Source organism: Orbicella franksi, chromosome 14 (assembly GCF_964199315.1).
Source record: "Orbicella franksi chromosome 14, jaOrbFran1.1, whole genome shotgun sequence".
In the NCBI taxonomy this organism is placed as follows: domain Eukaryota; kingdom Metazoa; phylum Cnidaria; class Anthozoa; order Scleractinia; family Merulinidae; genus Orbicella; species Orbicella franksi.
In genome coordinates, this window is record NC_138158.1 from 6,106,163 (window position 1) to 6,132,443 (window position 26,281).

A 26,281-nucleotide genomic window follows, 5' to 3' on the forward strand; every position below is an offset into this window, starting at 1 on the left:
TCGTCGCCATCGAATCACGAAATTGTGTCCAGCCGGATTGAAAGACAGAGAAGCCAATATTGTTAATAGCCTGATTGAAAAATAACTTAAAAAACGCGCAGCCTTTTTTTACTGCTAAAACATATAGCGACAAAAATAAGTTGTAAGTAATTCTTTAATCTAAAAAATTAATATGAAAATCAAGTACAGTTCTTTAATTAATTCCTTTTTTCCAGTATGTCTACAAAATTACGATAAATTCAAATAAAGAAAAGGAAAATGAGTAGAAAATGTCAACAATGAAAACTGCAATTATAAAATCTTTTCACTTTTTAATGAGAAATGATTTTACCTCTGGAAAGGAAAAGAAAAGGAAAACAAATCGTTGAGTTTTCAGGGGCACCCAACGGATCGTTTCGTTAAATTATCTGTTCGGAAGGCCTTTAATCCCCTCTGATTTTCTTGAGAGAATTGGCACCTCGAACTTTCGTGATATGAGAAATTTAATGTCTGTTGTTTTCGGACTGTTGAAAATGTCGTTTTGGGTACCGAAAAAAGGTCAGCTATCATTTTCGTAAAGGCGATAAGACCTAAGGTTTTCGGGAAATGGACAAAAAAGCCCTAATAAATTCGAGAATACTCAAGTTCCCCTAGAATATCCGAACAGATAAAATTTTTTTAGTGCAACCTAAAATTAACCTACAGAGCTTTAAAAGTACTCCAGATAGCCTAAAACAGCGTCTAACAGCATTCGAGAGAAAACGGTCGTTGGGTGCCCCTGAGTTTTCAACCGACTTGTAAGCCAATCAATAGATTGCGGGATATATTATCACTATGGCAACGAAACATTAAACATTTTGCAGCAATGAAAAGTGGGCAGCAACTTTAAGAAGCTTCACTTTGTTTTATCATCAAGAAAGTTACAACGCCAATTTGTTGCTCAAACTTATGACATTGGTGAACAATTTTTAGGAAGGTGTATTTTACTACAAATGAACAGTTTTAAACCATTACCAAGGAAATCAACAACCGTGGTAAGACATTTTCGTTTAATTTTTCAGAGCCTGAATATTTCATTTTTTTTTTTTTGACAACTGTTCGAGAAGGACTTAAGGAGAACAAGATCAGTTTAGCACCCTTCTTCTTATATATTTGTTTTTATTACATAAAAAAATCGACACCTTACTGACCGAAAAGTGCCGAAATCAAACCACTGTAGCAAGCGAAACTACATTTAAAAAAAAAATGCAAGGGTAAATTGGCGTACTATGCAATGAAGAAGATAACTGATAACATTTGACGCGGCCACAATAATCAGGGCTAATGCCAAAATACCTCTAACTTTGTAATGCTTAACTACTATTATCTGAATAGTTTTGGATAGTTTAATTACTGATATTATCTTATAACTAGAGAAAAAGATTGCTTTGGAGTTTAGCACTTCCTTGCATTAATTAGTTTACCTAGTATGAACTTTTTCGAGGGCGCGAAAGGGCTATACACTTCTTTGATAGAAAAGAAACGGTTTAAGCGTATTTTGCAAAAGCGAGGCAAACATTATAAATTATTCGTTGTAACAAAAGGTGCTTTTCTTTCAACCGTGCTTTTTTACGAGCCAAAATCGTGGCTTTTAAAAAAGAACGCCTTTTAGTTTCTTTTTTTTTTTTTAGCAAACGTCACCCTTAAGTATCATACGATACCTTCGTTAACTTTGAATATTTTTTTAGTTCTTTTTTTGTCCTGCGCAATAAAAGTGATTCTGAGTTTGCCAAAAACATAGTGTCAATTTTTCATTTTATTGGAAGCTCCTTTTTTTTTTTGTTGATATCTGTCGAGGTGTAATTTAGTAATTCGTTACGCTGGCGGTCTATAAACAAAAGTTTTTATTTCGCATGAAGTTCTTATTTTAGCTCAAATCGATGACAAAGCAAAGCGACCCTCCTTTGCGCAAATTGCTCGCAGCACGCTTCGATTAGATTTGTAACTCATGGGTTGCATAAAGGGGGCGGGCTATTTAACCAACTGCGTACGTATTGGCAACATGGAACGATTTTAATCTAAAGTCACTCAACAGGGTAAACAGAGTGTAGATAATGTTGCGTGGGATTTTTCTTAATGGCTTAAAATGTAAACAGAGCTTGCGTGAACACATACAAATCCCTTCTGGAGCATTTGTCGCCGGTAATAGCTTTGATGCGTAGATTATTCGTAGAGCACAAACAACTTTAAAAGCCTAACTTGGACAGAGTTCTTTCTAAATGTGATTTGTAGTGAAAGTTACTGTACGGTGAAAGCTTTATTATAAAGCGACACAGTATTCGGTAGCCCTATAGACTATAATTTAACGATCAGTTGTCCAGTTCTCGAAAATTGCACCAAACAATTGCTGTAAACTTTGCCTTTATTTGACAGTTACCTCTGAGAATATTATATTTCATTGTTTAGGACTTAAAATAATAAAACGTGTATTTGAGAAAATGGAAAACGCTTAAACAAGCTGACTACAAATTGATTTCACCGAAAATCCCCGTCAAAGTTCTTTGGCCGCCATGAACTTTACAGTGAACTGAATGTACCGTTTTTAGGCGAATCTATTGCAAGCGATTACCAACTTATTTCCTAATGGTGGCCGTTTCGTGATAAACTTTTGATTTCCATTAGTTTCATCGATATCGATTGATATTTTCACATTTCTCTCGGCGAATGTCTGAATTTACTCATCAAACCAAGTTGTGACAGGAGCCATGAAAAAATATCTGGACCGCATTGATTACTTAAAGATGTTTTAAATCTTCCTATTTCTTCTCTTGCAGTTCCTAAACTAAGTGCCAACAATGGGAAACAATTTGCAGGTTAATACAACCTTTGCCGCCAAAAATTACTCCAATGCGACAAACCGCACCATTGGGTATACCACAACGCAGCCTATCCCGCTGTTCCGACCCCCCCAGGATGTTGAAGACATCTGGGATCAGTTAAGAGCTCTGGCCTGTGTTTGTTCACTGACATTTGCCATCAATCTCTTTATGGTAATCTTCACTTCTGTCAAACTCAAGGCTGTTCCGTATATGTTCATTCAGAATTTCATGGTAATCGACATAGTCAGCGCCATGGTGACGGCTGGGCCTTGGGCAACGGGTGTCTGGCTTGACTTTTACGGCCTGTCGGTTCTCACATTCCTATGCCGTATTCAAGGATTCTTCCACAACACCCTGGCCACTGTGTTCTTGGGAACAGTCACTGCCATCGCCGCCAGCCGGTACCTGTACGTGGAGTCACCTCTTGCCTACACCATGTTCTTCGTTAACAAGCCTGTTGTCCGCCTGTTGCTGTTCACCATCTGGTTCGGTGCAGGCTTCCTAGCCTCTCCACCCTTGAACCCGGGCACGTGGGGTGCTTATAATAAGCTCGAAGGCACGTGCTGGATGTCTTGGGAGGCAGGAAACCTTGGTGCTGTGACCTACTCTGCCTTCCACACCATCATCACGCTTGGCCCCGCTGTCATCTTCACCGCACTTGCGATCGTCTTCATCGTGCTCAAGAAGAAAAACTCCATCCATCCCGCCCCACCCGCGCCCTCCATGCAGCTGAACAACAACCAACCGGGGCTCCCACCTCCGACGCCGACCATGACGGGGTCCACCAGAGGAGGGACGCACTTCCTCAACTTGGAGGTACTGTACATCTCCTGCGCATTGCTCCTGCTGTACCTGGTCACGTGGACCGCCATGACAGTAGTGGAGTCCCTCATCATTGTGGACTGGCGCACCGTGGACTACAAAGTCGTCATCGTCCTCACATTCCTGTACCAGTCACGTGGCCTGATCCATCCCTTCCTCTACCTTCTTCTGAGCGCCGAGATGAGAAATGCGTTTGTGAAGTGTACAGGTAAGGGGCAGGCTGGAATTACGCTGTCCACCGATGCCGGCGCTCTGTCCCAGTCCATCGCCGACATTCAAGCCCACAGACAGTGATTGTAATATTGCAAGTGTAAGAAGCCTTAGAGAGGAATGGTCCCCAGAGATAATTATAAGACTACCTAGCTAAGTTGTTTCTGGTTTGCGCTTGGTTTAGAAATTATTAATCTGATGAAGGAATTGCACAGTATATTAAAGGAAACACCACTCTAGTGAAAAGTAAGTCCCCTGATATAAAATAGAAGGCCCCCAGGGGAAATTAGCAATTCCGAGCCCCTGTAGCTAAGTGATACACCCCTTTTATTTTAGCAAGGCACTGTCATATCATAGAAAGATTTCACACTGTCGGGCATTTCATAATTCATATTTGCAATAATACGACCCCAAATGCCATGTATTGTTCCGTAAAGTTGTTCACAATGTATAAACAAGGGTTACAGTGGAACCCCACCTTACGGTCACCTCATTATTACGGCCACTTCTTTTTGTCTCGGCGAAACGCCCATACATTTTCCTATAAGAAAACACCGTTTATGCGGCCACCCTGTTAATACGGCCAACGACAACATTCTGAAATCCCAACCTGTATAACCATTATAATTTTATGCCGTTTATACGGCCACTTAAATCAGTTATGTTCATATCTTTCCTTTGTTCATACTGCATGTCCTAATTCAAGTTCCAATTTTTTGTAAATAATCTGCATTTCGGATGTTTATTAAAGAACATTAGTTTAGAAGTGCAATCTTGATATATCTGTTAACACGTCACTCAATTTAGATCAATCCTGAAATTTGGCCCAACCTCGTTAATACTGCCAAATTTTCACGACACGTTGGTGACCGAATAAACAGGGTCCTACTTTATTACTTAACACAAAGTTTCAGAGTGTTAACTATGAACGTAAGGTAACGTGTAGTTGGCCATTTGATAGTATGGGGTAGTTTTTATTAAAAAAAAAAAAAAGATCTTTACAACAAAGTAAACGCGAATATCTCTTAGAGGGAGGCGAGTTTAAAACGTAAAAGGCCGAAAAAGGGTCTGTATGTTTCTTCTGCAGCCATTTTTACTAGGTTAATAAGTTTCACATAGATTATGGTTCTATGTATTAAAGCAATGGGATGGTCAATCAGTAGGGGAAGGGAGGGAGAGGAGTCTGGTAGATTTAAATCGAGGCTGAAGGGTGAGAGGTAGTGAGGTAGTGGGTGAGCCCGAAAAGTACTCTGGTTAGCCTGAATAACGTTTAGTATAGCCTGTTTACAGTTAGCTCTGAATACCGCAACACGTATCCGCAACACTATTCACCCCGGGAAGATGACGAATGTTCTAAATTTCATGTGTATACTCGTTTACTATGTAAATAGGAGGAATTTCCAACGACAGGCATTAAAACAAAACCACGTAATCACATGCACTCTGGCCAATCAATCACAAATACTGTATTTCCCTAACCAAATAAATACAAAATGTCGGACATACAAGTGCCCTCCAGCTTCGTAGCGAAGCAGGCTATATCTTGGTCACTTGAAAAGCGTTTTTGATCGATTGTTGGCTATATAGTTAAAGGAGATCAGTCACGGTATTTTGAGTTAATTTCGCCAAGTACAAAATTGCCCTTAAATTGAAGGAAACCCGAAAATTAAAAGTATACCAAGATAGAAAAACACCAAAGAGATAATAATGAACCATAAAGGAACAAGGATGGTTAAGGATGGAGAAGATTAACACGGATTACAAACGACGAACTTGAAAAAGTTAGGCTTAACTTTTCAAAATAGGCAAACCGTGACGTAGCTGCTTTAACATAGTTGACAAATGTATGTTCTTTTTCCACTATTAAGCCTTGGCAACCGAATACCATTTTCAAGTCCATATTTACGTTAGCCGAGATATGTTACTGTGATTGATAACTGATATAATTATTCAGGTATTGGTGAATCTTCATAACTGATATAATTATTCAGGTATTGGTGAATATTCATAACTAATACAATTATGTAGGTACTAGTGTATGTTCATAGCTGATATAATTATTCAGGTATTGGTGAATGTTCATATAATTATTTAGGTACTCATGTATGTTCATAACTAATATAATTATTAAGGCATTAATGTATGACTTAGTTGCAAAATAAACAAAAACAGTGTTAGTGAGGATGGCTGTGTCTATGATTGTTTTAAGGTTTCATTCTATATATTTCTGTCTGGTGCCACAGAATTTGACTTGTCATTGCTAATCTTGATACAGTTCTCTCTTAGAGCTAGCTTTCCACAAGGCTTATCGTAGCTCAAATAAAAGGAAATAACTCTCCCCTGCGCGTCGTATTTTCAACTCAGTTCTCGGTGTCTGGAAATGTGGTCAAACACGGTCTTTCGTATTTGATATATTACTTAGACAATGTTGCACTTGGAAATCAAACCGCAAATTGACCCAATAACGTTTCTAATAGATGCCCTGAAATCTTTGGCCTTAGAGCGCTAGGTTTTGAATGCCAGGTTACAGTCCTGTCGACATAAGTTACCTAATAAAACTCAACCACAACAACCATCAAATTTTACTTACTTTAATTAACACTAACTTATCAAATAAAAGTCATTTTAAATCTATATATATATCTAAAATTTAGCTTTCCACGCATTACAAAATTAATGTATTCACAATTCGTTCACCCTGCAAAGTCGAAATCTGCAATAAAATATAATTGAACATTAGATTTCGACAATTGTGATTCACATGACATATGCGTTAAATAATTCTTTAACTTACAAACGTAAAGTTAAATTAAGGTCTGGAAACTTTCCAGCGACGGTACATTAATAGTACTTGTGGGTAACCTAGATGGGGAACTAGATGGCGAGGACCACAAAGACAACACACAGATGGCAACACTCCCTTAGTTTAAAGGAGCTCTTTTACCAGGATTTTGGAATGCTTTTGGTCAAAGTGGTTGTAAAATCTTACAATGTCAAATTTAAGATATCAACTAACTTGTTGATCGGAGAGCAAATTGTAATTAGTTATTACAAGAAAGGCAAAATTGGAAAGGTCTGCCGGACTTTTTCAATTTGATATCATAACTTCGTCCTTAATATTATAAATCATAATATTACCCCTTTGCTATACTAATATAGTAATTTATGACAAAACTAGACCAATATTTTTAGTTTCCATTGATGTAAATATACCCATTGACCAATGGCCATATGTTTCCCTCAATGTCTGGATGAATTATCAATGAAAAGAAAAAAAAAAAAGACAAGAATTAAGGCGGTCAATTAACAAAGTAACGAAAAGTGTATATTACTACCTAGGAACATAATTAAAATTCTCTTAAGATTAAATAATCGTCGCTTTAGTAAATTGATCGGGCGAATTAATTAATTAAGCAAATTGTGCCGATTATAAAAATAGGCCAACTGGAATTGCAAATCGCTCAGAGACCTTTGTTACAACCCTCTGATTCAGTAATAACTCATATCCCGTATTGAGCCGGTCAGAAGACTCGTTTAAATTAGCTATTGACTAGAGAACGCTCTTTCTGACTAAACTTAATCGCTGTAGTGAACAATCTCTCCTCACGGGCACCTCTCGGAGGCGGACGCAGTAGGCGTTTTTGTGGTGTTACAGACGGTGTAATCGCCAGACACCATGTGAGAAAGCATTCACAAGACGACAAACAGTGTTCACACCATAGCACAGAATCTAACCAACACCACTGCATGTACATAGATGTAAACTACAGTGGTGAACTGGTCTGACACTAACACTTCGTCTTTTGAACATCATTTAAGCAGGCACCTGTACAAATTGGACACTCAATCTGCTTCCATGAGTGTCCAATCATAATGCCCACCAAAAAGGACAGCGAGATACAATGTGACAATTCCTGAGTGCAATCGATGGCTTCGTCTTCTTCGCTAAGTAGTGATGTATTTTCGATCACGTGCAGCGTTATTACACCGGAAGTAAAGTTGACCAAAGGTGGAAACACACGGCGTTGATGACACTGTACACGTGACTTTGAGTTTTCTTGTCGAGTAAAGACCCGTTGTTGTCTGGCAGGTCCTCACGGAAAATAACCAAAATATCCTGCAAAAAAAATGTTAAAATGAGAAATAACTTTATACGTTCTTATACGAAAAGTAAAGACAACAGATAAAAAATCTTAAATCGCGCGGTCACAATGTAGTTAGGAACTGTATTAGCCGCAACGAGCAAGACTGCGCAGACCACAGCACCTAAACAACATTGAATTGGGAGGGGAGAGGGGTGGGGGGTATCAGAGAATCAACGCTTGATCAAAAAAAGAAAAATTTCATACTTGAAATATACTTACTGCACTTCCATTATTTTCGTCCACGTAAAGCAATACAAACATATCTGGATTCTCAGGATTTAGGATTGCCAAGTAGTGAACTGTACTGTCTTCGCTAATGAATAAACGATGGGTGTCTTGGAACTTCGCGGTGATGACTCTGTGAAATAAGTTACAGGTTAAGGTTTCGCTCACCCCACGCCGGAGAAATTTGAAAACGCAACAATCACCCGTCATTTTGGATTTGTTTTTGAGGAAAACTCCTGCAAGGAAATCTTATGATAATCGTGACGTCATCGTTTACGAAAATCTCCGTTTTCAAAATGTTTTCCACCCACACTAAAACGAAAAGCTGGCGTCTTCAAATTCCTACGGTTTGAACAGCGTTTTCGAAAAGCTCCGTTTTCGTGACGTATTAGTGTGGACGATAAGTCTAACCGTAGAAATAGAGCTGCGTTTTCAAATTTCTCCGTCGTAGTGTGAAAGGGGTTTTAAGTCTGTCGGTGGCGCTAAATTCTGCTATACAGGCTGATACGGAAGCGACTAGAAGTGTTACTCCATCACAGGTCACATCCCCACCCCACCCTCCTACATTTTGTGCTCCTGAGTGGAGAGGGGTGCTGTGAGAATACAGTGTCTTGCCCAAGAACACAACACAATGATCTCGGACAAGGTTCGGACTCAGATCACTGCACCCCTTAAAATTCAAATATCATGTAATGTTGTTTCAACCTTTCATAACAACAGCAAAACAACGCAAAGCGATTCATAACAAAAATGTATACCAATCCCCTTTCTGTGGCAGCAAAATAGAAAGTCTCACCGGAAAAGATTCAGATACCAGGAGGTCCCCATCGACAAAAGAGGAATCAATTGTGGATCTTCATTCTTTAAAGATTTGCTTTGAACAATCGATAACAACTGTTTAAACTCTTCAAAGCTCAGGCGAGGCGCCGGCGCCTGAAAGAAACAATAAACAAGTCAGATAGTGAAGCAAGGGACCCTTTTTTTTCAAACTTGATATTTCCCTTGCTTCAAACGAAATACTTAAAGGAGCTACGTCACGGTTTGTGTATCTTGAAAGGTTTGGCCTAAATTTTTCAAGTTCGTGGTTTGTAATCCGTGTCAATCTTCTCCATCCTTAACCATCCTTGTTCCTTTATGGTTTATTATTATCTCTTTGGTGTTTTTCTATCGAAGTTAACTTCTATTTTCTAGTTTCCTTCAATTTAAAGCTAATTTTGTATATGGCCAAAATAACTCAAAACAACGTGACTGAGCTGCTTTAAGCTCTCCCTTGGACTAGAAGAAGCTGCAAACTTAATGGCCTTGTGCTAGAGTGCACAAGAGTCACAAAAATTCTACCTGTTCTATTCCTGGGTTCAGCGAATCAACACTCTTCATCCAGCTCTGTTTCAGACTCGATTCTGAGCTGGATTTACGTATAGTACTCTTCCGCCTCGCTTTCTTCGTTCCATCTTTCTCCTCCTCCTCAGTCTCCCCAGCAAACAAACGATGCCACAGCAAGTCTCGACTGCAGTGAGTTTGGGCCCGACAGGCTATGCGCATGAGATGATCACGTGCACGCTGGAAAGCTTCCGTGAGGAGCCTGGATTCTCGTTGGGAGCTATCGTCAACCGAAGATTCTTCGTAGTTTGTCGGAAGTGGCAACAACGTTGGTAGTGATTCCATGCGTTGCTCTGCGATGTTTTCGTCGGAGCGCGATGAGGCCACGTTGAAGAACGGGGAACTATTCTCGTAACCCATTGTGAACAGGGAGTGGGGTGTGGAGGCTGACCTGTGGAACTCCCCAGGAGAGGGAGGGTTGGGTGCTCCCAGGGAACCGCCCGAGCTGTTGCTAGGTAGAGTGAATCTGACACGTGACCCTAAAAGTGAAATAAAGATAGCTTAATTTTGTAGAAGATCAAAAATACTCGACAAAGAAAAGAAACATTTGGAAAATGTTTGGAAAAATCTAGACCTTCCGATCGAAATTGCTTACTACAATTAGTTTGAGTTCATGAATCAATGAAAAGTAGATCTAACTACCAAGTCTGTGAATCAAACCCCATAAGTGTGTGAATAATCAAAAGAAAGCTATTGAGTAGTAATTGCACGTGTTACTCAAGTATTTATTATGCTGTACAAGGCGGTTCTAACTTTTAAGTCTGCGAATCAAACCCTAGTGTGTGACCATTCAAATGAAAGCTATTGAGCAGTACTTTCATGTGGTATTGTTTGCTTTTCGATATTTTTAAAAATGAAATTTCGAATTTCTTAAGTGCGTTTTTTAACTTTGCCGCTAGTCGCAGTCAAAAACATTGAAAATTCATTGAGTACCACTCAGTGAATACCTTTTCCTGGTTCTGAATCCCCTCCTTCTGGTAATGACCCCTTTCTGGCCCCGGCCATAGTCGACAGCGAGCTTGACGAAGGAGACTTCTTTCTCAGCCTTAAATCCAGCGTCAATTTAGGAAACAACTCCCGCCGACTCGTCATCAACACAACATACTCCATGGTAAACACACCATCTTCCATCCAATCCTTGAGCGACCCGACAAAACTGATGTCATACTCGTTGTTGTCTCGGAGAATGTCGAACGTCTTCGTGGGAGAATTTCCCGCTTGCGTCAGAACTCGGTCGGTGCCTAGCAGCACGTGACTGGATTTGGTGGTGTTGGATTTTTTTAAGGGAAGCGTAGAAAAGTCGTATTTAGAAGCGTTTTTCACCAGGTAGTTAAACACAGCTTGGGGAGACAGGCCTGGCTGACAAGGTACTGAAATATCGCCTAAAAGAAAGGTAAAACGGTTTGAAACACTTTTTTTTCATCAAATAATCTTCAACTGTTTTTGTCCAAATTAGTTGGGTAGCAAGCTCAGTTATATCTGGTACGACTTCCACAAACATCAAGAAACATCAACATAAAAAGCAGTAGGTAAGTACATGTAAATCTATAGACGGAAAGGTTCAGTTTCAAAAACGTGTGGAGATAAAGAAACACTTAAATTATAAGGCGGATTTGCCGTTGAAAAATTGGCAGGCATACAGGAAAAAATAATTTCTATCAGACAGTTGGTGTACATAACCAGGTCCGGGTTGTTCAAAAGCCAGTTAACGCTAACCCAGGATTAAAAGTTAACCGAAGTTTTAATTTTTCTAATATAAATATTTTTTTATTGCTCATGTTTTGTGTAGTTTGAGATTACACAAACTCAAAACTGAAGGATAATCAATATAAACAGAAAACTCCACTGAAAAGTTACAAAACTGGAATCACAATTTTCGCTAATCCTGGGTTAGCTTATCTGGGCTTTGAACAACCCGGCCCAGGGGCATATATTTATTGAGAATTTTTTTTGTCTAATACACTGGGATTTTTTTTGATATGTGCAGTGAATTGGGGGTCATTTTAGAAACTGTACATTCGGTGTACAATCGGAATATAGTGAAATCCGGGTGGGGATGGGTGGGAGGAAATATAAAATGGACGGGGGTGCTCGTCGGAAATTTTGAAAAGAACCCCAAAACCGCCTTTTTAGCCCCTAAAAGGTACGACGAGTACCCCCTTCCTTTATATAAGGGAGTTCCCCCCCCCGCCCCGGGAGTAAAATATTACCGTTGCAAAGGCGGTTTCTGGCAAACAAGGGGCACTTCGAGTACTCCAGCAGCAATCCTTTGAGCATGTTTGTAACTCCGTAGCCCTTGTTGAAGATTCGCTGACTTCCATTCAAATACAGTTGAGCTTTGCACAGGTGAAAGTCATAGTTGAACGAGAGAAGGTGGATGTACTCTCTGTAGCGATTGCAGTCTTCAACAAACATGCGACACATCTGTAAAATAGGCAGTAAATACAGCAGTTCATAAGAGAGGCTTACTGCAATATCAGTACATTGTGAATTATGCAATAAGTCAAATTATTCTCGCATTTTGATTGGTTCATACTTAAACAGAAAAGCTGACAATTTCCTTCAGCCTGATCATCTGCGATTATATCCTGTTTAGGGGTAAGCTTTGACTTTTTTCCTGTTTAATGCGTCACTTATAACTTTCATTTCCTATCTAATCCGCTTGGCTAAAAACCCGAATCGATAAAATGAAGTTCCTCTGAAGTCCTCTTCCGAGTCTATTTATCATATTGATGGGGAGCTATCTAGTCAAGGGCAAACTACGTGTAAAGTCAAAACACACCCAGTACTTTTCATAGCTAGTGGAAGCGATCAAACAAGTTTTGAACTTTTGAATTAGTGTGCTCACCTGTAAACCAACTGTCTTGCCTGAAGGAATCTGAGAGCATCCCAGAGCATACAGTCGCACCACAAAGAAACAACCCTGAAGAACAGCAAAAATTCAGTTAGTCAGACTTCCGAACACCACCGACAACTACCGAACACGACCAACAACTACCGAACACGACCAACAACTACAGAACACGGCCGACAACTACCGAACACGACCGACAACTACCGAACACGACCAACAACTACAGAACACGGCCGACAACTACCGAGCACGACCGACAACTACCGAGTCAACCGACAAAAACCGAACCCGATCGACAACTACCGAGCACAGCAGAACACGATCGTCGCTACCAGTTGATACTGAGCAGAGTTTTCTCCCATAAACTGAACCAACCTGAAACACTAACTCCATCAGCATAATTCCACCAGGAGAAGACCTCTGTAAGTAACACTGGAGGGCTTTTGGCGGACTGTCCTTTCTGTCTTTAGACGAGGCTTGTTTCTTCATGTCAGCTGGACTGGATTCTCTCTTTGGTCTGACGCTGACAGCTGCACGGCTAAGATGCCTAAAATGGTAAAAGTGATGTTAGCATTGATTGTTCTGCTGTGCAATGTGGTTGTTCTGTTAAGTCTGTGGATGAAACCCTAGTGTGTGACCATTCGGATGAAAGCTATTGAGCAGTACTTTCATGTAGTACTGTTTATTATGCTGTACAAGGTGGTTCGAACTTTTAAGTCTGTGGATGAAACCCTAGTGTGTGACCATTCAAATGAAAGCTACTGAGCAGTACTTTCACGTGGTACTGTTTATGGTGCTGTAAAAGGTGATGCTAACTTTTAAGTCTGTGGATGAAACCCTAGTGTGTGACCATTCAAATGAAAGCTATTGAGCAGTACTTTCATGTAGTACCGTTCGTTGGTTAAAATGGGAATGTTTCTGACATACCTTCTAGCTTGTTTGGGTGATTGTGGCCGCGTCTGTACCACAATAAACTGCAGTGACTGCATGTACTGCACGTATTGCTGTATATACGCAGATCGTAGCTCTTGGTGCCAGGCCTCTTCGCAAGGTGGCGTCTTTCCTTTAGAATCAGTTGATGCTTCCTTCTTCGTTTCTAACGATGAAAAATAAACAATATTTCCAGCAATCTAAACATTCTCCAAGCAACCTGAACACTTTAAGTGGCTGGCAAAACTAAAGGAAGCGAACCGGATTCTAGACAAGAAATTAGCTCGACCAGCCAAAATAAAAGTTGTTTCGAACTTAAGGTCATTCCTCACATTTGCATTGCGCATCCTTACTGCGCGTAATTTATGGCGTCATTAGCGCGCGCTCGTTCACGCGCATATTGAAAACATGACGGATTTGCCTTGATATTGAGCTCTTTCAGTTGAAAATGGCTCTAGCTCACCAACGAGCATGGGCACCCCAATATTTTTTCCAGTCATTGTAATCAACTAATCATAAGCTTCGCGTGAGAAAAGACTGATCTAAATTCTATTGCTGAAAATTTAATAAATAAGAAAAATAGCAGATACACTGTGGTCTTTTCCATTTTGCAGTCGGTAACCACGTCAAGAAATTTAGTTCAAATTTTAATCAAGGATTTAGCTTTTTGTCTGAATCAAACTTAAAATGTTTAGTTGTGTCCGACACAATGTATTGACTGTAGTTTAATGCGTTTTCTTATGAGTCTGGGCTCACAAAGATTTTACAATTACTGGGAATGCGTTTTTATAATAAGCATTAAATAATGCCAAAATGGGGCGCTTTCAATGCCTCTCTGCTCCTTAATGAGCATGGGCACCCCCCTTTTTTTATTTCAAAATTGAAGTTATCATATGACAAATATTCAGTCGACAAAGTTTGAACAAAAATCTATTGTCACTTTTATCTCAGAGGAATTACTTTAAGCTAAGATATTGTCCTCTCGCTTTGGTTCATTCGATTTCTTCAAACGTGCGTTTTCTTCAAACTTCCTTTTCCTAGAGGGTTCGAGCTAACGCAGTTCTACCATTAGATAGCCCTACCTGCTTGTATGTAGGAGTTGGAAGTAGTGTAAGTTGCTGTTTTCAATAGTCGAAATAGTGCGGTTTTCAATTGTCGAAAGTAATCAGGCCATTACTTTGGTTTTGGGTTTGGTTTTCCTACGGTTTGAGATTGGCTGAATAGTCTAATTGGTAAGTAATTGGTTTGGATTTGGTTTTACGACACTCAATTGAAAATCATTCTATCGTAGGTAGCTGTGTTGTAATGTTTTAGTCTACGTAGCTGTACTGTACTGTAAGTAGTGTAAGTAACCGTATTGGTAAATTTTCAGAGGAGAGTGAAAATTAATTTTTAAAACAAATGTACGTAGCAGTTCCTTACAAAGAAAAACAGTAAACCGTTTAACTTACCATCATGCTCTTTTTGCACTTTGCTGATCTTTCTTTCTTTATTTTCCTCTCTTTTCTCTTCAGTTGGCGGCTCGTCTTGCATGCCAGAAGTATTCTCTGGTCCTGAAGAGGAACGTAGTCTTCTCCACTCCGGGTGGAACAAAAGGGGCGCTGCACAGTAGTGGATTAATCTGGACGTGCGCTTGAGTGTTTCGATTTTGTCTTCCTGTGAAGCATCAAAAATATCAAACATAAAAGCTGCATCTAGCTTAAGTCTGCGGATGAAACCCCGGTGTGTGACCATTCGAATGAAAGCTATCGAGCAGTACTTTCATGTGGTACTGCTTATCATGCTGTACAAGGTGATTCTAACTTTTAAGTCTGTGGATGAAACCTTAGTGTGTGACCATTCAAATGAAAGCTATTGAGCAGTAATTTCACGTGGTACTGTTTACTATGCTGTACAACTTTAAACATAAAACCCAAGAAAGGAGCTTCCAAATGAGAGTTATTCAGCTGTAGGTCGATCTGCCATTGTTCAAAACAACATCTAGGATCAACATCAACAACAACAACAACGCACAGGATACCAACATCTTGGTAATCCTGTGCGTTGAAGGATTGACTTCGCTGCCTCCTAACAGTATTAAAGAAAAATTCCGTCCACCAACTTACACTAATCTGCACATGGGGAGGCCTACGTTGCCACATCACGTAAAGTTCGTCCAAATTCTGGTCCAATATTGCTTCTACAAAGAAAATTTATACCAGTAGTAACAAAGTCAAAAGTATTTAATAAGTAAAGATTGACTTAGACTTCATATAAAGTAGACCTCTTGCTTCGTCAGATCGAAAAAAAGGGTTTAGTTGTTCGGAATATCGGACGAGACACTACAAACAGTTGAAGTTTGTTCATGACTTCATGTAACATCAAATGCAATGACCTGTAGTAACGTCACCTTGCATACACGTCTTCATGTCTTCATGTCTTGCATACATGTCTTCATAGAACAGTAAGCCATATTCCCGGTATTGGACTGGAAGTAGCTTGCAACTGAGGCTAATGGAGGCGTCTTTTCAAATGCACGTGACATTAATCTCTTTTAAATGATATTCCCCGCAAGAGCCTCCATTGCAAGCTAGTTCCAGTCTAATACCGAGAATACGAATATGACCTATTGAAATCACTCATGCAACCTTATGACTGAAAGCTATAAAATCACATAAAGTAAATACTGCCTTACTTTTTATCTGGAGGGAACGAATCTCCTGCAAAATAAAAGAAAGCAGAAGAATTAGTGAGAACAAAAGAAAAGACTTGATGCTTGAGAGAATTATTCTACGTTCTAGGGCAAATATAAAATAATACGCAGGAAAGGAAACAGAATTAGAAACAAAAGTAAGACCAAGTAGCAAAGACACAAACAGCAAGATCACCTGAAACTGGTACCCATGCCTCTTGACGGGATCACGGTTATGAAAGTACTGAGTGCGGTAAAGAGGCTTGGGAGGTGTGACGTCACGGAGCACTTCATCAAATACCAGGATGTTCGGAGAGGGCGGCAATGGTCTGGGCATAGCACGCTCACGCTACGGAACAAAGATGTCAACTATCAAGTACTCAAGATAATGTTAACAGTCTAATATTCGAGTTTGGAGCTATAGCACACTTCTCCTTCGAGTTCTCTTTGTCGCAGTTTATTACACAGAGGTATATGAACTAAACCTTGCTTGTATCCCTGTGGATTTTAACTATTTTAAGGGAGTTACGTCACGGTTTGGGCATCTCAAAAAGTCTAGCCTAAATTTTTTGTTCGTCGTTTGTAATCCGTGTTCATCTTCTCCATTCTAAACCACCCTTGTTTCTTTACGGTTTATTATTATTTCTTCGTTGTTTTCCTATCTTAGTAAACAATTATTTTGAGGTTTCCTTCAATTTAAAGGTAATTTTGAACGTGTCCAAACTAACCGAAAATGTTGTGACTGAGCTCCTTTGACAAAGTTCGTTGTGAGATCCTTTAGCCTACCCTACTGGAACCAAGTCTGACTGAGGACACACTCACCTACAGAAATCTGTCAACCGAAAAAAGACCGACCTCGCTACATCATGAAATATTTCACGGTATACGATGCAGAGATGTCTACTTACATCCAGATTAGGTGGTCCGGGGTTGCTTATCAGCAGCACCATGTCTTTGTCATTGGCTGACAAACAGAAAGGATTCATTTCCTGCAAAAAGAAACAGATTTCCCAACTTCACTGTTAAACATTTCGTAAAAAAAATTAAACTTAAAGAAGCAATTGTATATATACAGCAAAGAAACAAGTTGCAAAATAAAAGCGTCAGGATTTTGCCGCATGGAGCAACTGAGAGCACTGATTCTCTGCCCCCCCCCCCCCCCCCTACCCCCTCCGCTGGTTGGTGCAAGGTTCCCACCCCGACACTATAATATTTTTCCCTATGGTGTTAGCAGTTTGCTGCAACTTATTTATGCTTTTAGAAGTAGCAAGACGCGATAAAATGACCCTGGTCAGGGCTAAGCCCCAGACCGTTACATCTGGGACAAAAAGGCCATTTCTGAGTTACTTTGTGCCTCTGTTTCAAAATGAGTCTTCATGCAAAACCTTACATATGAAAATGAGTTTGATTTGCATGAAAATGAACCTGTAGGGAAAACACATTCATATATGAATAATTTCGCACGAAGACTCGCTTTTGACACGCGAGGCAAAGAGCAACTAGGAAATGTCAAATAACATTCCACTTATTTTCACCTTTCCCTCCTTTCCCTTGTTAAGATCTGCAAACAGAGTGTGATGGAAAAGTCCCAGTTTCTGGCTCAGAAGACACGAGGTAAGGTGGCATCGTGCATTGCTCCAGTTAAGCAAACGGTGCAGCTGTTTTTCAAAGATAGTATTCAAATCTGACGCCCAGTTGTAAGTGAATGCTATCACCTGGAAGAGAAGACATACAGATAACGAATTAGCAAATCACAAATTACGAACAGGCCTCTCTTAAAAGAAAGTTCAAGAACATCACAAAGAATGGATAAAATGATTAGTTTCTAACGAAGCGGTTGTGCTTCGTGTCAGGGGTAAAACACTAAGCTGATTATCAACTTGAGTTGATAAATATAAATTAATCGCTTTAGCCAAGGTGACAAAATTTTAACTCTGCAACTTGTTTTATTATCGCACCAAGATTGCTCTGACGTAGGGCTAGCCCTCGGAAATGTCACCTTTTTCCAGATTGGCCACTGCGGTTAATTTACCTTTATCAACTTCAAGTTGATACTACTCAACTAAGTACATTATAAGACGCGGCATGTTTTTTGTTTTTTGTTTTTTGTTTTTTTTCAGTGGCACTGCAAGATCAACGAATGTTTTTGACTGTCGAGAAAATATTCTTTAAACACATAACCAACATAACCCTAGTACAAATTACTGTTACAGACATCCAAAAAGTAAAAAGTACTATTTGGAAAGATCAAACTCACATCTTTATCCATGATGGTGATCAAGAGGAACTTTTGCCTTGGCACCCCACCAACAGAAAGGCTGGAAAGAGACGTATTATCAGGCAACACACGCCCAAGGGTAGGAGCATTTGGGTCCAGGGGCTTGAAACGCTGAAGAGCCGTACGAACTGAAATGAAGAAAACAACAATAGGATAAAGGATCAGGGTTCAACACAGACCGGCAGACTGACAGACAGACAGACAGACAGGTAGGTAGGCAGGCAGGATGACAGACATATAGACAAACAAGCAGCCACACAGGCAGGCAGACAAATAGGCTAGTAGGTAAAAATTCAGACAGGTAGACAGGCAGGGAGGCAGGCAGGTTGACCAGATCAGAGAGACAATATTACTGTCTACGGGTAACAGTATCTATTTATGAAGTGACGACAACACGATTGGACACTAAATGCATATACGTTTTTAATTGACAGCTAATGAACAAGATACTTACTTCTAGGACGGCCATATGGGCCTTCATGGGGCAAATCTGCAAGCAACAACAGTCCAAAGGCAAAGAAAGTACTTAGATTACCACATCAATAGAAAGCACTTATATTATGAACCGTATAAAGCTAAGGATAAAATCTCTGACAACCGTCATAACGTTTTGTTGTAAACTTAACTTGTGAGCTGTTGGTGGTCCTTAGCTTTACTTCTTTTTCCGTTATGTGACATAAGTTAAGTCTCGTCGCCAAAGACATTGCGTGACAAAACAAATAACGAATGCATAGGGAATACATGAGACAGTATTTGAGACAGTTGTTACATTTTGTCTAGTTCATACCTTCTTCCAACCCCAGGCTCGCTCGCCACTGATCCACATTCCTACCGACCACAACAAAGAAGTTTGACGAGTTTGGAACACCTGTGAATGGCTTGCCGGATTTGTCTACAGACGATTCGTCACTGTCTTGTACCTGATGGTAAGATATAAACACATCGATAAATTGTCTGTATTGAGGGACAAACTTACGACCAACCGAGAGTCTGGGCGCCAACCAGCCAACCGACTGACTGACTGACTGACTGACTGCCTGTCTGAGTGACTGAGTGACTGAGTGACTGAGTGACTGAGTGACTGAGTGACTGAGTGACTGAGTGACAGAGTGACTGAGTGACAGAGTGACAGAGTGACAGAGTGACAGAGTGACAGTGACTGAGTGACTGAGTGACTGAGTGACAGAGTGACAGAGTGACAGAGTGACAGAGTGACAGAGTGACAGAGTGACAGAGTGACAGAGTGACAGAGTGACAGAGTGACAGAGTGACAGAGTGACAGAGTGACAGAGTGACAGAGTGACAGAGTGACAGAGTGACAGAGTGACAGAGTGACAGAGTGACAGAGTGACAGAGTGACAGTGACTGAGTGACTGAGTGACTGAGTGACAGAGTGAATGAGAGAATGACTGACTGACTTACGGACAGATGGACTGACCATGACCAACTAACTGACTGTTTGACCGACTGACTGACTGATAAACTTTTTTACTGACTAACTGATTGACCCTTGACTGACCAACAGACCGACAGACTGACAGACTGACTGTATCTTTATGGCCCAAGCTTGGATCAGAACTCTCCTTACCTGCTCCCGCACATATCTTTTCGCGGGCAGTTCTGAGAATATGATGATACATCGAAACAACATCCCTTAGTCGATGATTTTCCTTATTCTTATTACCTGTCTTGTTAAAAATGTATTTACATTGTAAGGCGAAATATTATGTTGATCATTGAGTGACTCACCTTCAAAGGTTGTCGAGCAGGATAATAGTGCAGACAGTGTGATTCTTGTGTAGTATCACTCTCTTTGCCATCACTGGAATCCCTGTCATTCAAAGAGCAAATTTTATTTCATAACTTTATTAATTAAGACGCTCGTCAAGTTTGTTTACACGCCAATGATAATCGATAACAAGGTTCCTTTAATTTCCAGAATGATTAAGTACTTGAGAAACAGTTGGGTTATGTTGTGCTGACAAGGGAAAAGATTACCTTCATTATTAAAGTGAGAGTGGCCCATTCAGCTCAAAGGCTTAAAACTACATCACATAATTCTTTTAAGAAGATAAAAAGAAAACTTACCTACACAAATTACAATAGAAAGTTACAATAAAAGACGCTGCTAAAAGTTAAGAAAAGGAAAAAAAAAACGTTTTGTTCGGCGACAGAAAGTGTGAATGTTTTCGGTGTTACAGGGAGGTCATAAAAATTGAATTTTTCTGTTCTAATTTCAGGTATCTCTGAACGGGAAAGAACTAAACACAACCGACGAAAGGCGCCTGTGTACTCAATGACGAAGATTATACTTACAAGGGTGCTTCAAGGTAAATTTTTGGCTTCATGTCACTACACAAGGATGAGATGAGACTCGATAGCTCGGCCAAGAAAGCGTCCGAGGCATAGTTGTTGATTAATTTTCCTTCAATGCAGAACACGGATGGAACTCCGAGATCACGGAAGAAGGAGAACATGTCCTGGCCTAAACCCTGAAGACTAAAGAGAACAAGGTATGAAACGTTAGATGACAGAGCTTGGATGTGGAATAAAAGCGGTACGCAGTGGAATAGCCTGCTAACAGGCCCTCGCCTCAGGAATTAGTAAAGGGAAGCGAAAGCAGAAAGAGATGTAAAGAGAGGCTTTCTTTGGCCCTCTTTCTTCTAAGCTGCTCGTATACAGAGAACATCGAATATGAGAGTTTTAGCATCAAATGTGTTTCTTAGAGTAGATTGCACTGAATAGAGTAGTTTTCAATTGAGTGTCATAAAACCAAAACCAAACCAATTACTTACTAATTAGACAACTCAGCCAACCTCAAACCGTAGTGAAACCAAACCAAAGTAATTGCCTGATTACTTTCGACACTCAATTGAAAACCGCTCCATCAACTTTCTGTAACAAGGACCAAATTTGCGTTGTTTACTAGAAAAAATGTGAACCTAACAGTCTAAGACAAACTTTAGAATCCTGTAAAATACGCTTGGCCCGTTGAAAAGCTCATCAGTTATTTTCTTTTTTTTTAAGAACCTCTTTAACGTGGCATGATGTCATTGACACGTGCAGAATTTGGCGACCAGTTGGTGAAAAGATAATCAGGATTCCATTGTAGTAACAGTTACGCTGATTATCAAGTAACATATCAAACACGAACGACCATGTTTGACCACATTTCCAAACACAGAGAAGAGAGTTGAAAATTACGACGCGTAGCGGAGTATTTATGATATACTATGAGGTGTTTGGAAATGTGGTCAAACACTGTGTTGAGTGTTTGATATATCTTCTCAATGGAATCTAAAACTAAGGAGAAAACGGAGAAATAAAATCGCAAAAATCTAAGATAATTAAAAACATCAGATATCTAAACACCATCACGGTCGTGATTTTCTTGGTTTGAACTTAATGAATTATTATAATGAGTTTGAAAAGAGTGCTTTAACAACCTTGGATGAAGTTCCCCTCGTTCTCCATTCTCAAACTGAATTCGCCTTTTCCTCTCGTCTTGTTCTTTCCTGCGTTTGGCCTCGATATCCTGCCAAGTCCCCTGCCCGCCACTAGGTTGTCCAACACTCAGTGAATCCACACCACTGAAAGACGAGGCCTTAGAACCACCCCAGGAAACCGTCGAAGACAAACTGGGCGGCTTCTCTCGTTCGGAAAGCTGTTCTTCTCTCTTAGGAAGGGATATCGTCAGGTTTTCAGAAAGAGGCGTTCCTGGCTGTGAAATAAATTCTTCTGATTCTTGAATTTCAGCTGCGGTGAAAGTCTCGAATGTTGGTTCCACATCAGATGGGTCCGAGCTGTGCTGCTTCTTTGATTCGTCCGTTGCTTTTGCTCTGTCCTTAGCTGATGTTCCATCGTTTGATTTCACTTCTTTAAGACAAACAAAAGCTAGTCAATAAACAATAGAGCACCTCAGATTCTGGCGTCATTAGCTTGTAGACATTTGGGTTGTTACTGGAAAAAAGGTCCTGTGATGGTGAAGATAAGATAAGAAACTTTATCCAAGTGTCAAGGTATTAAGCCCTAGCGAACTAATTGGGGACACTAGTCAGTTTAAGTGGCGCTTCTAATCCGAGTTTTAGAACATTCCTATTTGATAAGTGTCACTATTCCATTTTAGTATAAATCTACTGGCGCTCTATCACGAATGTCGTTCTCTGATTGGTTACGCTACTCACTCTCCATTCTGTTGTAGTTAGTGAGTAGCGCAGCAGTGTGCCCTTGTGAACAAAATGACGGCCGCTGCTTTGCGTTTTCGAAGTGTTTGAGAAGAGGATTTAGACTAAAGTTTTGAACGACTAACAGATTTATACTAAAACAATTAGATTATTCGCTCTCCATTTCTATCGCGTGATAGTTGACTCGAGCTGTGCCCTCATCATCTATCACGCGATAGAAATCTCGACCTCATACTCTAATTGTTAAATATCATAGCGTTTGAAAGAGAAAGAAAACAAAATTGGCAAAACAAGAAGAACAATACGAACATTGAAAGTTACAACACACACCTGCTGGAGGTAAGGCAGAGGATGATTCTGCGATTTCCTGAGCATCTGATGTGCTTCTATCACCAGATATCCCCATCGCTTCTTCGTCAAGGGAAGCAGCTTCTGTCTGGAATACTTCATCATCCTCCGTACTTTGTCTCGAAACCGGACGAAGAGAAGAAACACTTTGTCGCTGGGACAGGAACGGGTTTTGGTGTGCCCTTCCTGATACCCCCGTGGACCCTGATGAAGGAGTGCTGTGATGGCTCCCTACAGAAGGGGTTCGTCGCTGTCCCGTAAATGAGGGTCTCCTGTTGCGGAAGCCTGACTGACTACCAAAGTCTAGCTGTCGCTTGGGGAACCTTTCTGATGTCTCAGGGACAGATCCTAATTTAGGACCCTTTGGGGCTGGGGCTATGGGCGAGAGGGGTTCAGAACAGGATCGTTGGCGTGTAATCGCGGACTTCCAGTACATCTTTGGCACTTTTGATAATGGTGCGGCTAAGAGGTAGTACTCTGTTAGAAGGTCGCACAGAGCATGCCTTAAAGCGAGCTTCAGCTGGCCTTTAAGTTGGTCGAGACCGATGTCACCGCGTTCCCAGATTGCAAACTGTACCATGATATCATCCTGGCCTGAAAAGAGACAACAGAAAATTCAGTGTTACTACCTTTAACCAATTATATAAGTTTCGCTGTACTCGATCCTATCTTTGACGATGTTCATCATACAAGGACAGTATAAAAGACGATAAAATACACGAAAGTTGCCTGGCTGAGTGGTTAGGGCGCCGGACTTGAAATCCGGAGGTTGCGGGTTCAAGTTCCGCTATGACCTTTTAGCTGGAGTCGTTTCTCAGTCCACCCCAGTTCAACTCCTCTGTCATCTTTGTAAATAGCCAACTGGTCTGCCTCCCGCCATTTGGGATTTTTTAAGCCTGTTATGTTCATTTGAAATATTTCTTTCTTTCCGGTTAAGTGGCATGCCTGAGAACTATGTAGGTGTAGCTAAGCGCATGTCATTGTCCACTATAAACAACAAACATTTGAAACAACATTCTGAGGTTTTTCTTTCGAAGTCAAGTCCTGAGGTGACGAATATGTATTAAAAAATCAAAATGTCACCATGCCGGTATGGTGTCCAGTAGTGGCGTTATGTTGCTTAGCAACATACCGCCACTACTGGGCATGTTGCTTAGCAACATACCGCTGACAAATTGCATGCTTAGTCGATTCTTCACAGTCGGGATTTAAACCTAAAATATAGATGTTTCCCTGACTAAAATATCAACAAATTACCTAACTGAAGTTCATCTGTGCACAAGAACACTTCAGTCAATGGTTCAAAATAGTCCAATTCACCAGCATACACAGAAACTGTCTTTCCACAAGGAATGTAGATATATCCACCACGCGAGTTAAGAACAGACACAGAAATGCAGGCCAAGCCTGGAAATAACAAAAAACAGTCTTTATTTATAAATAACATCGTATCGTATTTAAGTGGTCTTCCCAGAAGAGGTGTGAATTAACACTAGAGTACTTTAACTACAGAACTACTAAACTAAGAAAAATGAAATGCGATAAAACTTGTATGATCAAGGTTTCTTTAGTTTAAAATGCGGGGTTAAAAATAATTTTTCCAAGGCAATGAAGTTTTAACATCTTTAAAATTTGGCTGCTGTCTGATCTCCGGGGGGATCTTGTTCCACAGAACAGATCCCCTGAAGAGTAGGCTACAAAGGCTAGGTTGCAACGTAATAGTATAAGTATTGTTAAGTGCAAGCAAACAATAAAATAATTTTAAAAAGGCTTCATCTCACACCTTTTCCTCCAGATGAGTGAGGTCTGTTGTACAAGTAAATCTCTGGTTGCAGTCTGGAGCTTTCGCCATTAGCACAACCAGTAGCTTCCGTTTTGCTTCCACTCACAGCTTTAAAATGATGGCTGGGGTCAGAGTCCATGTAGCGCGGGGAGAACAGAAGCTGGGACAAGTTTTGACGCAAATAAAACGTCAACGGACACAGAAAATTCACGTCCATGGGAGGGATGACCAGGGTGAGAGTGGTTTTGGGCGCTTGTCCTTGAGGTTGTATAAACTGTGAAGAAAAACAGTTGATAATGAATCACATACAGTGGAAGCTCCCTTAACGGACACTCGCGTAAGCGGACAGCTCTACTAACGACCGCCTTTACAAAACCCCGTTTGATCTCCCATACATAGTTAATAGAGGGGAATGGTTATGAAACTCGACAAAAGTTTTTGTTGTATGTTTTTGTTCTCTTTTTTTGGCCTTGACCGTGCACAAAACACAATAGTTGTTTACTAAAGACCGAGGAAATAGCCAATCGAAACGTTTTGGTTACGTAATTCGTGCATAGTGTATGGACGCAAAACAAAAGATTGCGCACGGTCGTGGACCTTCCAACATAAATCTTGGCATCCTTGTTTGCTCCTTTGATGTTTGCCGGGCTCCATAACCATTCCCCTCTATTAACTATGTCCCATACAAACTCTGAATTTAGTATTACTCATTCCCGTAAACGGGTATTCTCGTAAGCGGCCGCGGGACACTTGGAGGGCTTACGATCTAGAATTTTCCTTTGTTTTTAAGCTCCCTTAAACGTACACTTCAAAGGAATTGGGCCTGGCTTTGACAGATACTTATAAACATTTGTAAACTGAATCACTGCTTTTTGTTGCAGTGAGACTGTTAATGCTTGTGTTAATGCTGGCTGCAATTATCAATTGTTCTTTAATCACTAAGGGCCGGTCCTAATACTGTGTATGTGCAGTTATCGCCAATATCACGGCATTGCACAAGACAATAAAACAAAAAATGATAATAATTTAGTGGTATGTTTTCATTCCCAATGTTTATTGTAAGCTGTGCAAGCTCCTGTGGGCGGCCATCTTTCCTTTACAACTTCAATAGCCGCTTACGAGAACTATTCTCGTTAGCGGTCAGCTCCAGTTACGGACAGCTTTTTCGCGTCTGAGGGTGTCTGTTTACGAGGGTTTTCACTGTATATAGCACAGCAAATGAGAACAAGTATCTTAAGGTGACATATAAAACACAAACGATCGTGCTTGACCACATTTCCAAACACCTCGATGTCCATCAAAAATACTCCTACTAATACACTACGCGTCGTGTTTTCATCTCTCTTTTCTGTGTTTGGCAATGTGGTCAAACATGGTCTTTTGAATTTGATATGTTACCTCCAATCGAAGGAAACCATTCACAATGAACAGTATTGCTTTTCATGTCAAGGTGACGGCTTTTAAATGATTGCGGTGGTGAAAGATGCACTAATGAAAGATATCAACTCTATTGCATGGTTTGCGTGACTGACGAACAAAAAAAGATTTTCCGCAATAATCGTCAACAGGTTTTTCAACTTTTTCAACTTTTTTGCACATGTGCTTAACTGTAAA

The 26,281-nt window shown here is 40.4% G+C and overlaps 2 protein-coding genes across 6 annotated transcripts in view; one reads left to right on the top strand and one right to left on the bottom strand.

The window, feature by feature from the left end:
* The first annotated feature begins 2,743 nt into the window (after positions 1 to 2,743).
* On the top strand, positions 2,744 to 4,597 carry LOC145468424 (uncharacterized). The gene has a single exon (XM_081452128.1). The coding sequence runs from the start codon at positions 2,814 to 2,816 to the stop codon at positions 3,951 to 3,953; it is 1,140 nt and encodes a 379-aa protein (XP_081308254.1). The 5' UTR covers positions 2,744 to 2,813; the 3' UTR covers positions 3,954 to 4,597.
* A 1,847-nt stretch (positions 4,598 to 6,444) lies between these two features.
* LOC145468073 (KICSTOR complex protein SZT2-like) overlaps positions 6,445 to 26,281 on the bottom strand; it is a 45,053-nt gene continuing 25,216 nt past the window's right edge. For 3 of the 5 annotated variants that reach the window (XM_081451741.1, XM_081451740.1, XM_081451739.1), the window contains exons 39-62: positions 24,668 to 24,941; positions 24,142 to 24,291; positions 22,867 to 23,478; positions 21,799 to 22,228; positions 20,669 to 20,851; positions 20,102 to 20,183; positions 19,140 to 19,272; positions 18,807 to 18,842; positions 18,332 to 18,480; positions 17,610 to 17,789; positions 16,983 to 17,063; positions 16,271 to 16,423; positions 16,078 to 16,102; positions 15,509 to 15,582; positions 14,855 to 15,059; positions 13,401 to 13,569; positions 12,849 to 13,020; positions 12,468 to 12,542; positions 11,830 to 12,043; positions 10,567 to 11,001; positions 9,578 to 10,098; positions 9,036 to 9,172; positions 8,234 to 8,372; positions 6,445 to 7,986 (exon numbers count right to left, since the gene is read on the bottom strand). In XM_081451741.1, the coding sequence (XP_081307867.1) occupies positions 7,852 to 7,986; positions 8,234 to 8,372; positions 9,036 to 9,172; positions 9,578 to 10,098; positions 10,567 to 11,001; positions 11,830 to 12,043; positions 12,468 to 12,542; positions 12,849 to 13,020; positions 13,401 to 13,569; positions 14,855 to 15,059; positions 15,509 to 15,582; positions 16,078 to 16,102; positions 16,271 to 16,423; positions 16,983 to 17,063; positions 17,610 to 17,789; positions 18,332 to 18,480; positions 18,807 to 18,842; positions 19,140 to 19,272; positions 20,102 to 20,183; positions 20,669 to 20,851; positions 21,799 to 22,228; positions 22,867 to 23,478; positions 24,142 to 24,291; positions 24,668 to 24,941 (4,764 nt within the window). In that variant the 3' untranslated portion in view covers positions 6,445 to 7,851. Of the gene's footprint in view, positions 7,987 to 8,233; positions 8,373 to 9,035; positions 9,173 to 9,577; positions 10,099 to 10,566; positions 11,002 to 11,829; positions 12,044 to 12,467; positions 12,543 to 12,663; positions 12,694 to 12,793; positions 13,021 to 13,400; positions 13,570 to 14,854; positions 15,060 to 15,508; positions 15,583 to 16,077; positions 16,103 to 16,270; positions 16,424 to 16,982; positions 17,064 to 17,609; positions 17,790 to 18,331; positions 18,481 to 18,806; positions 18,843 to 19,139; positions 19,273 to 20,101; positions 20,184 to 20,668; positions 20,852 to 21,798; positions 22,229 to 22,866; positions 23,479 to 24,141; positions 24,292 to 24,667; positions 24,942 to 26,281 lie in introns of those variants that run through there. The other 2 variants (XM_081451742.1, XM_081451743.1) reach the window with 2 other exon arrangements.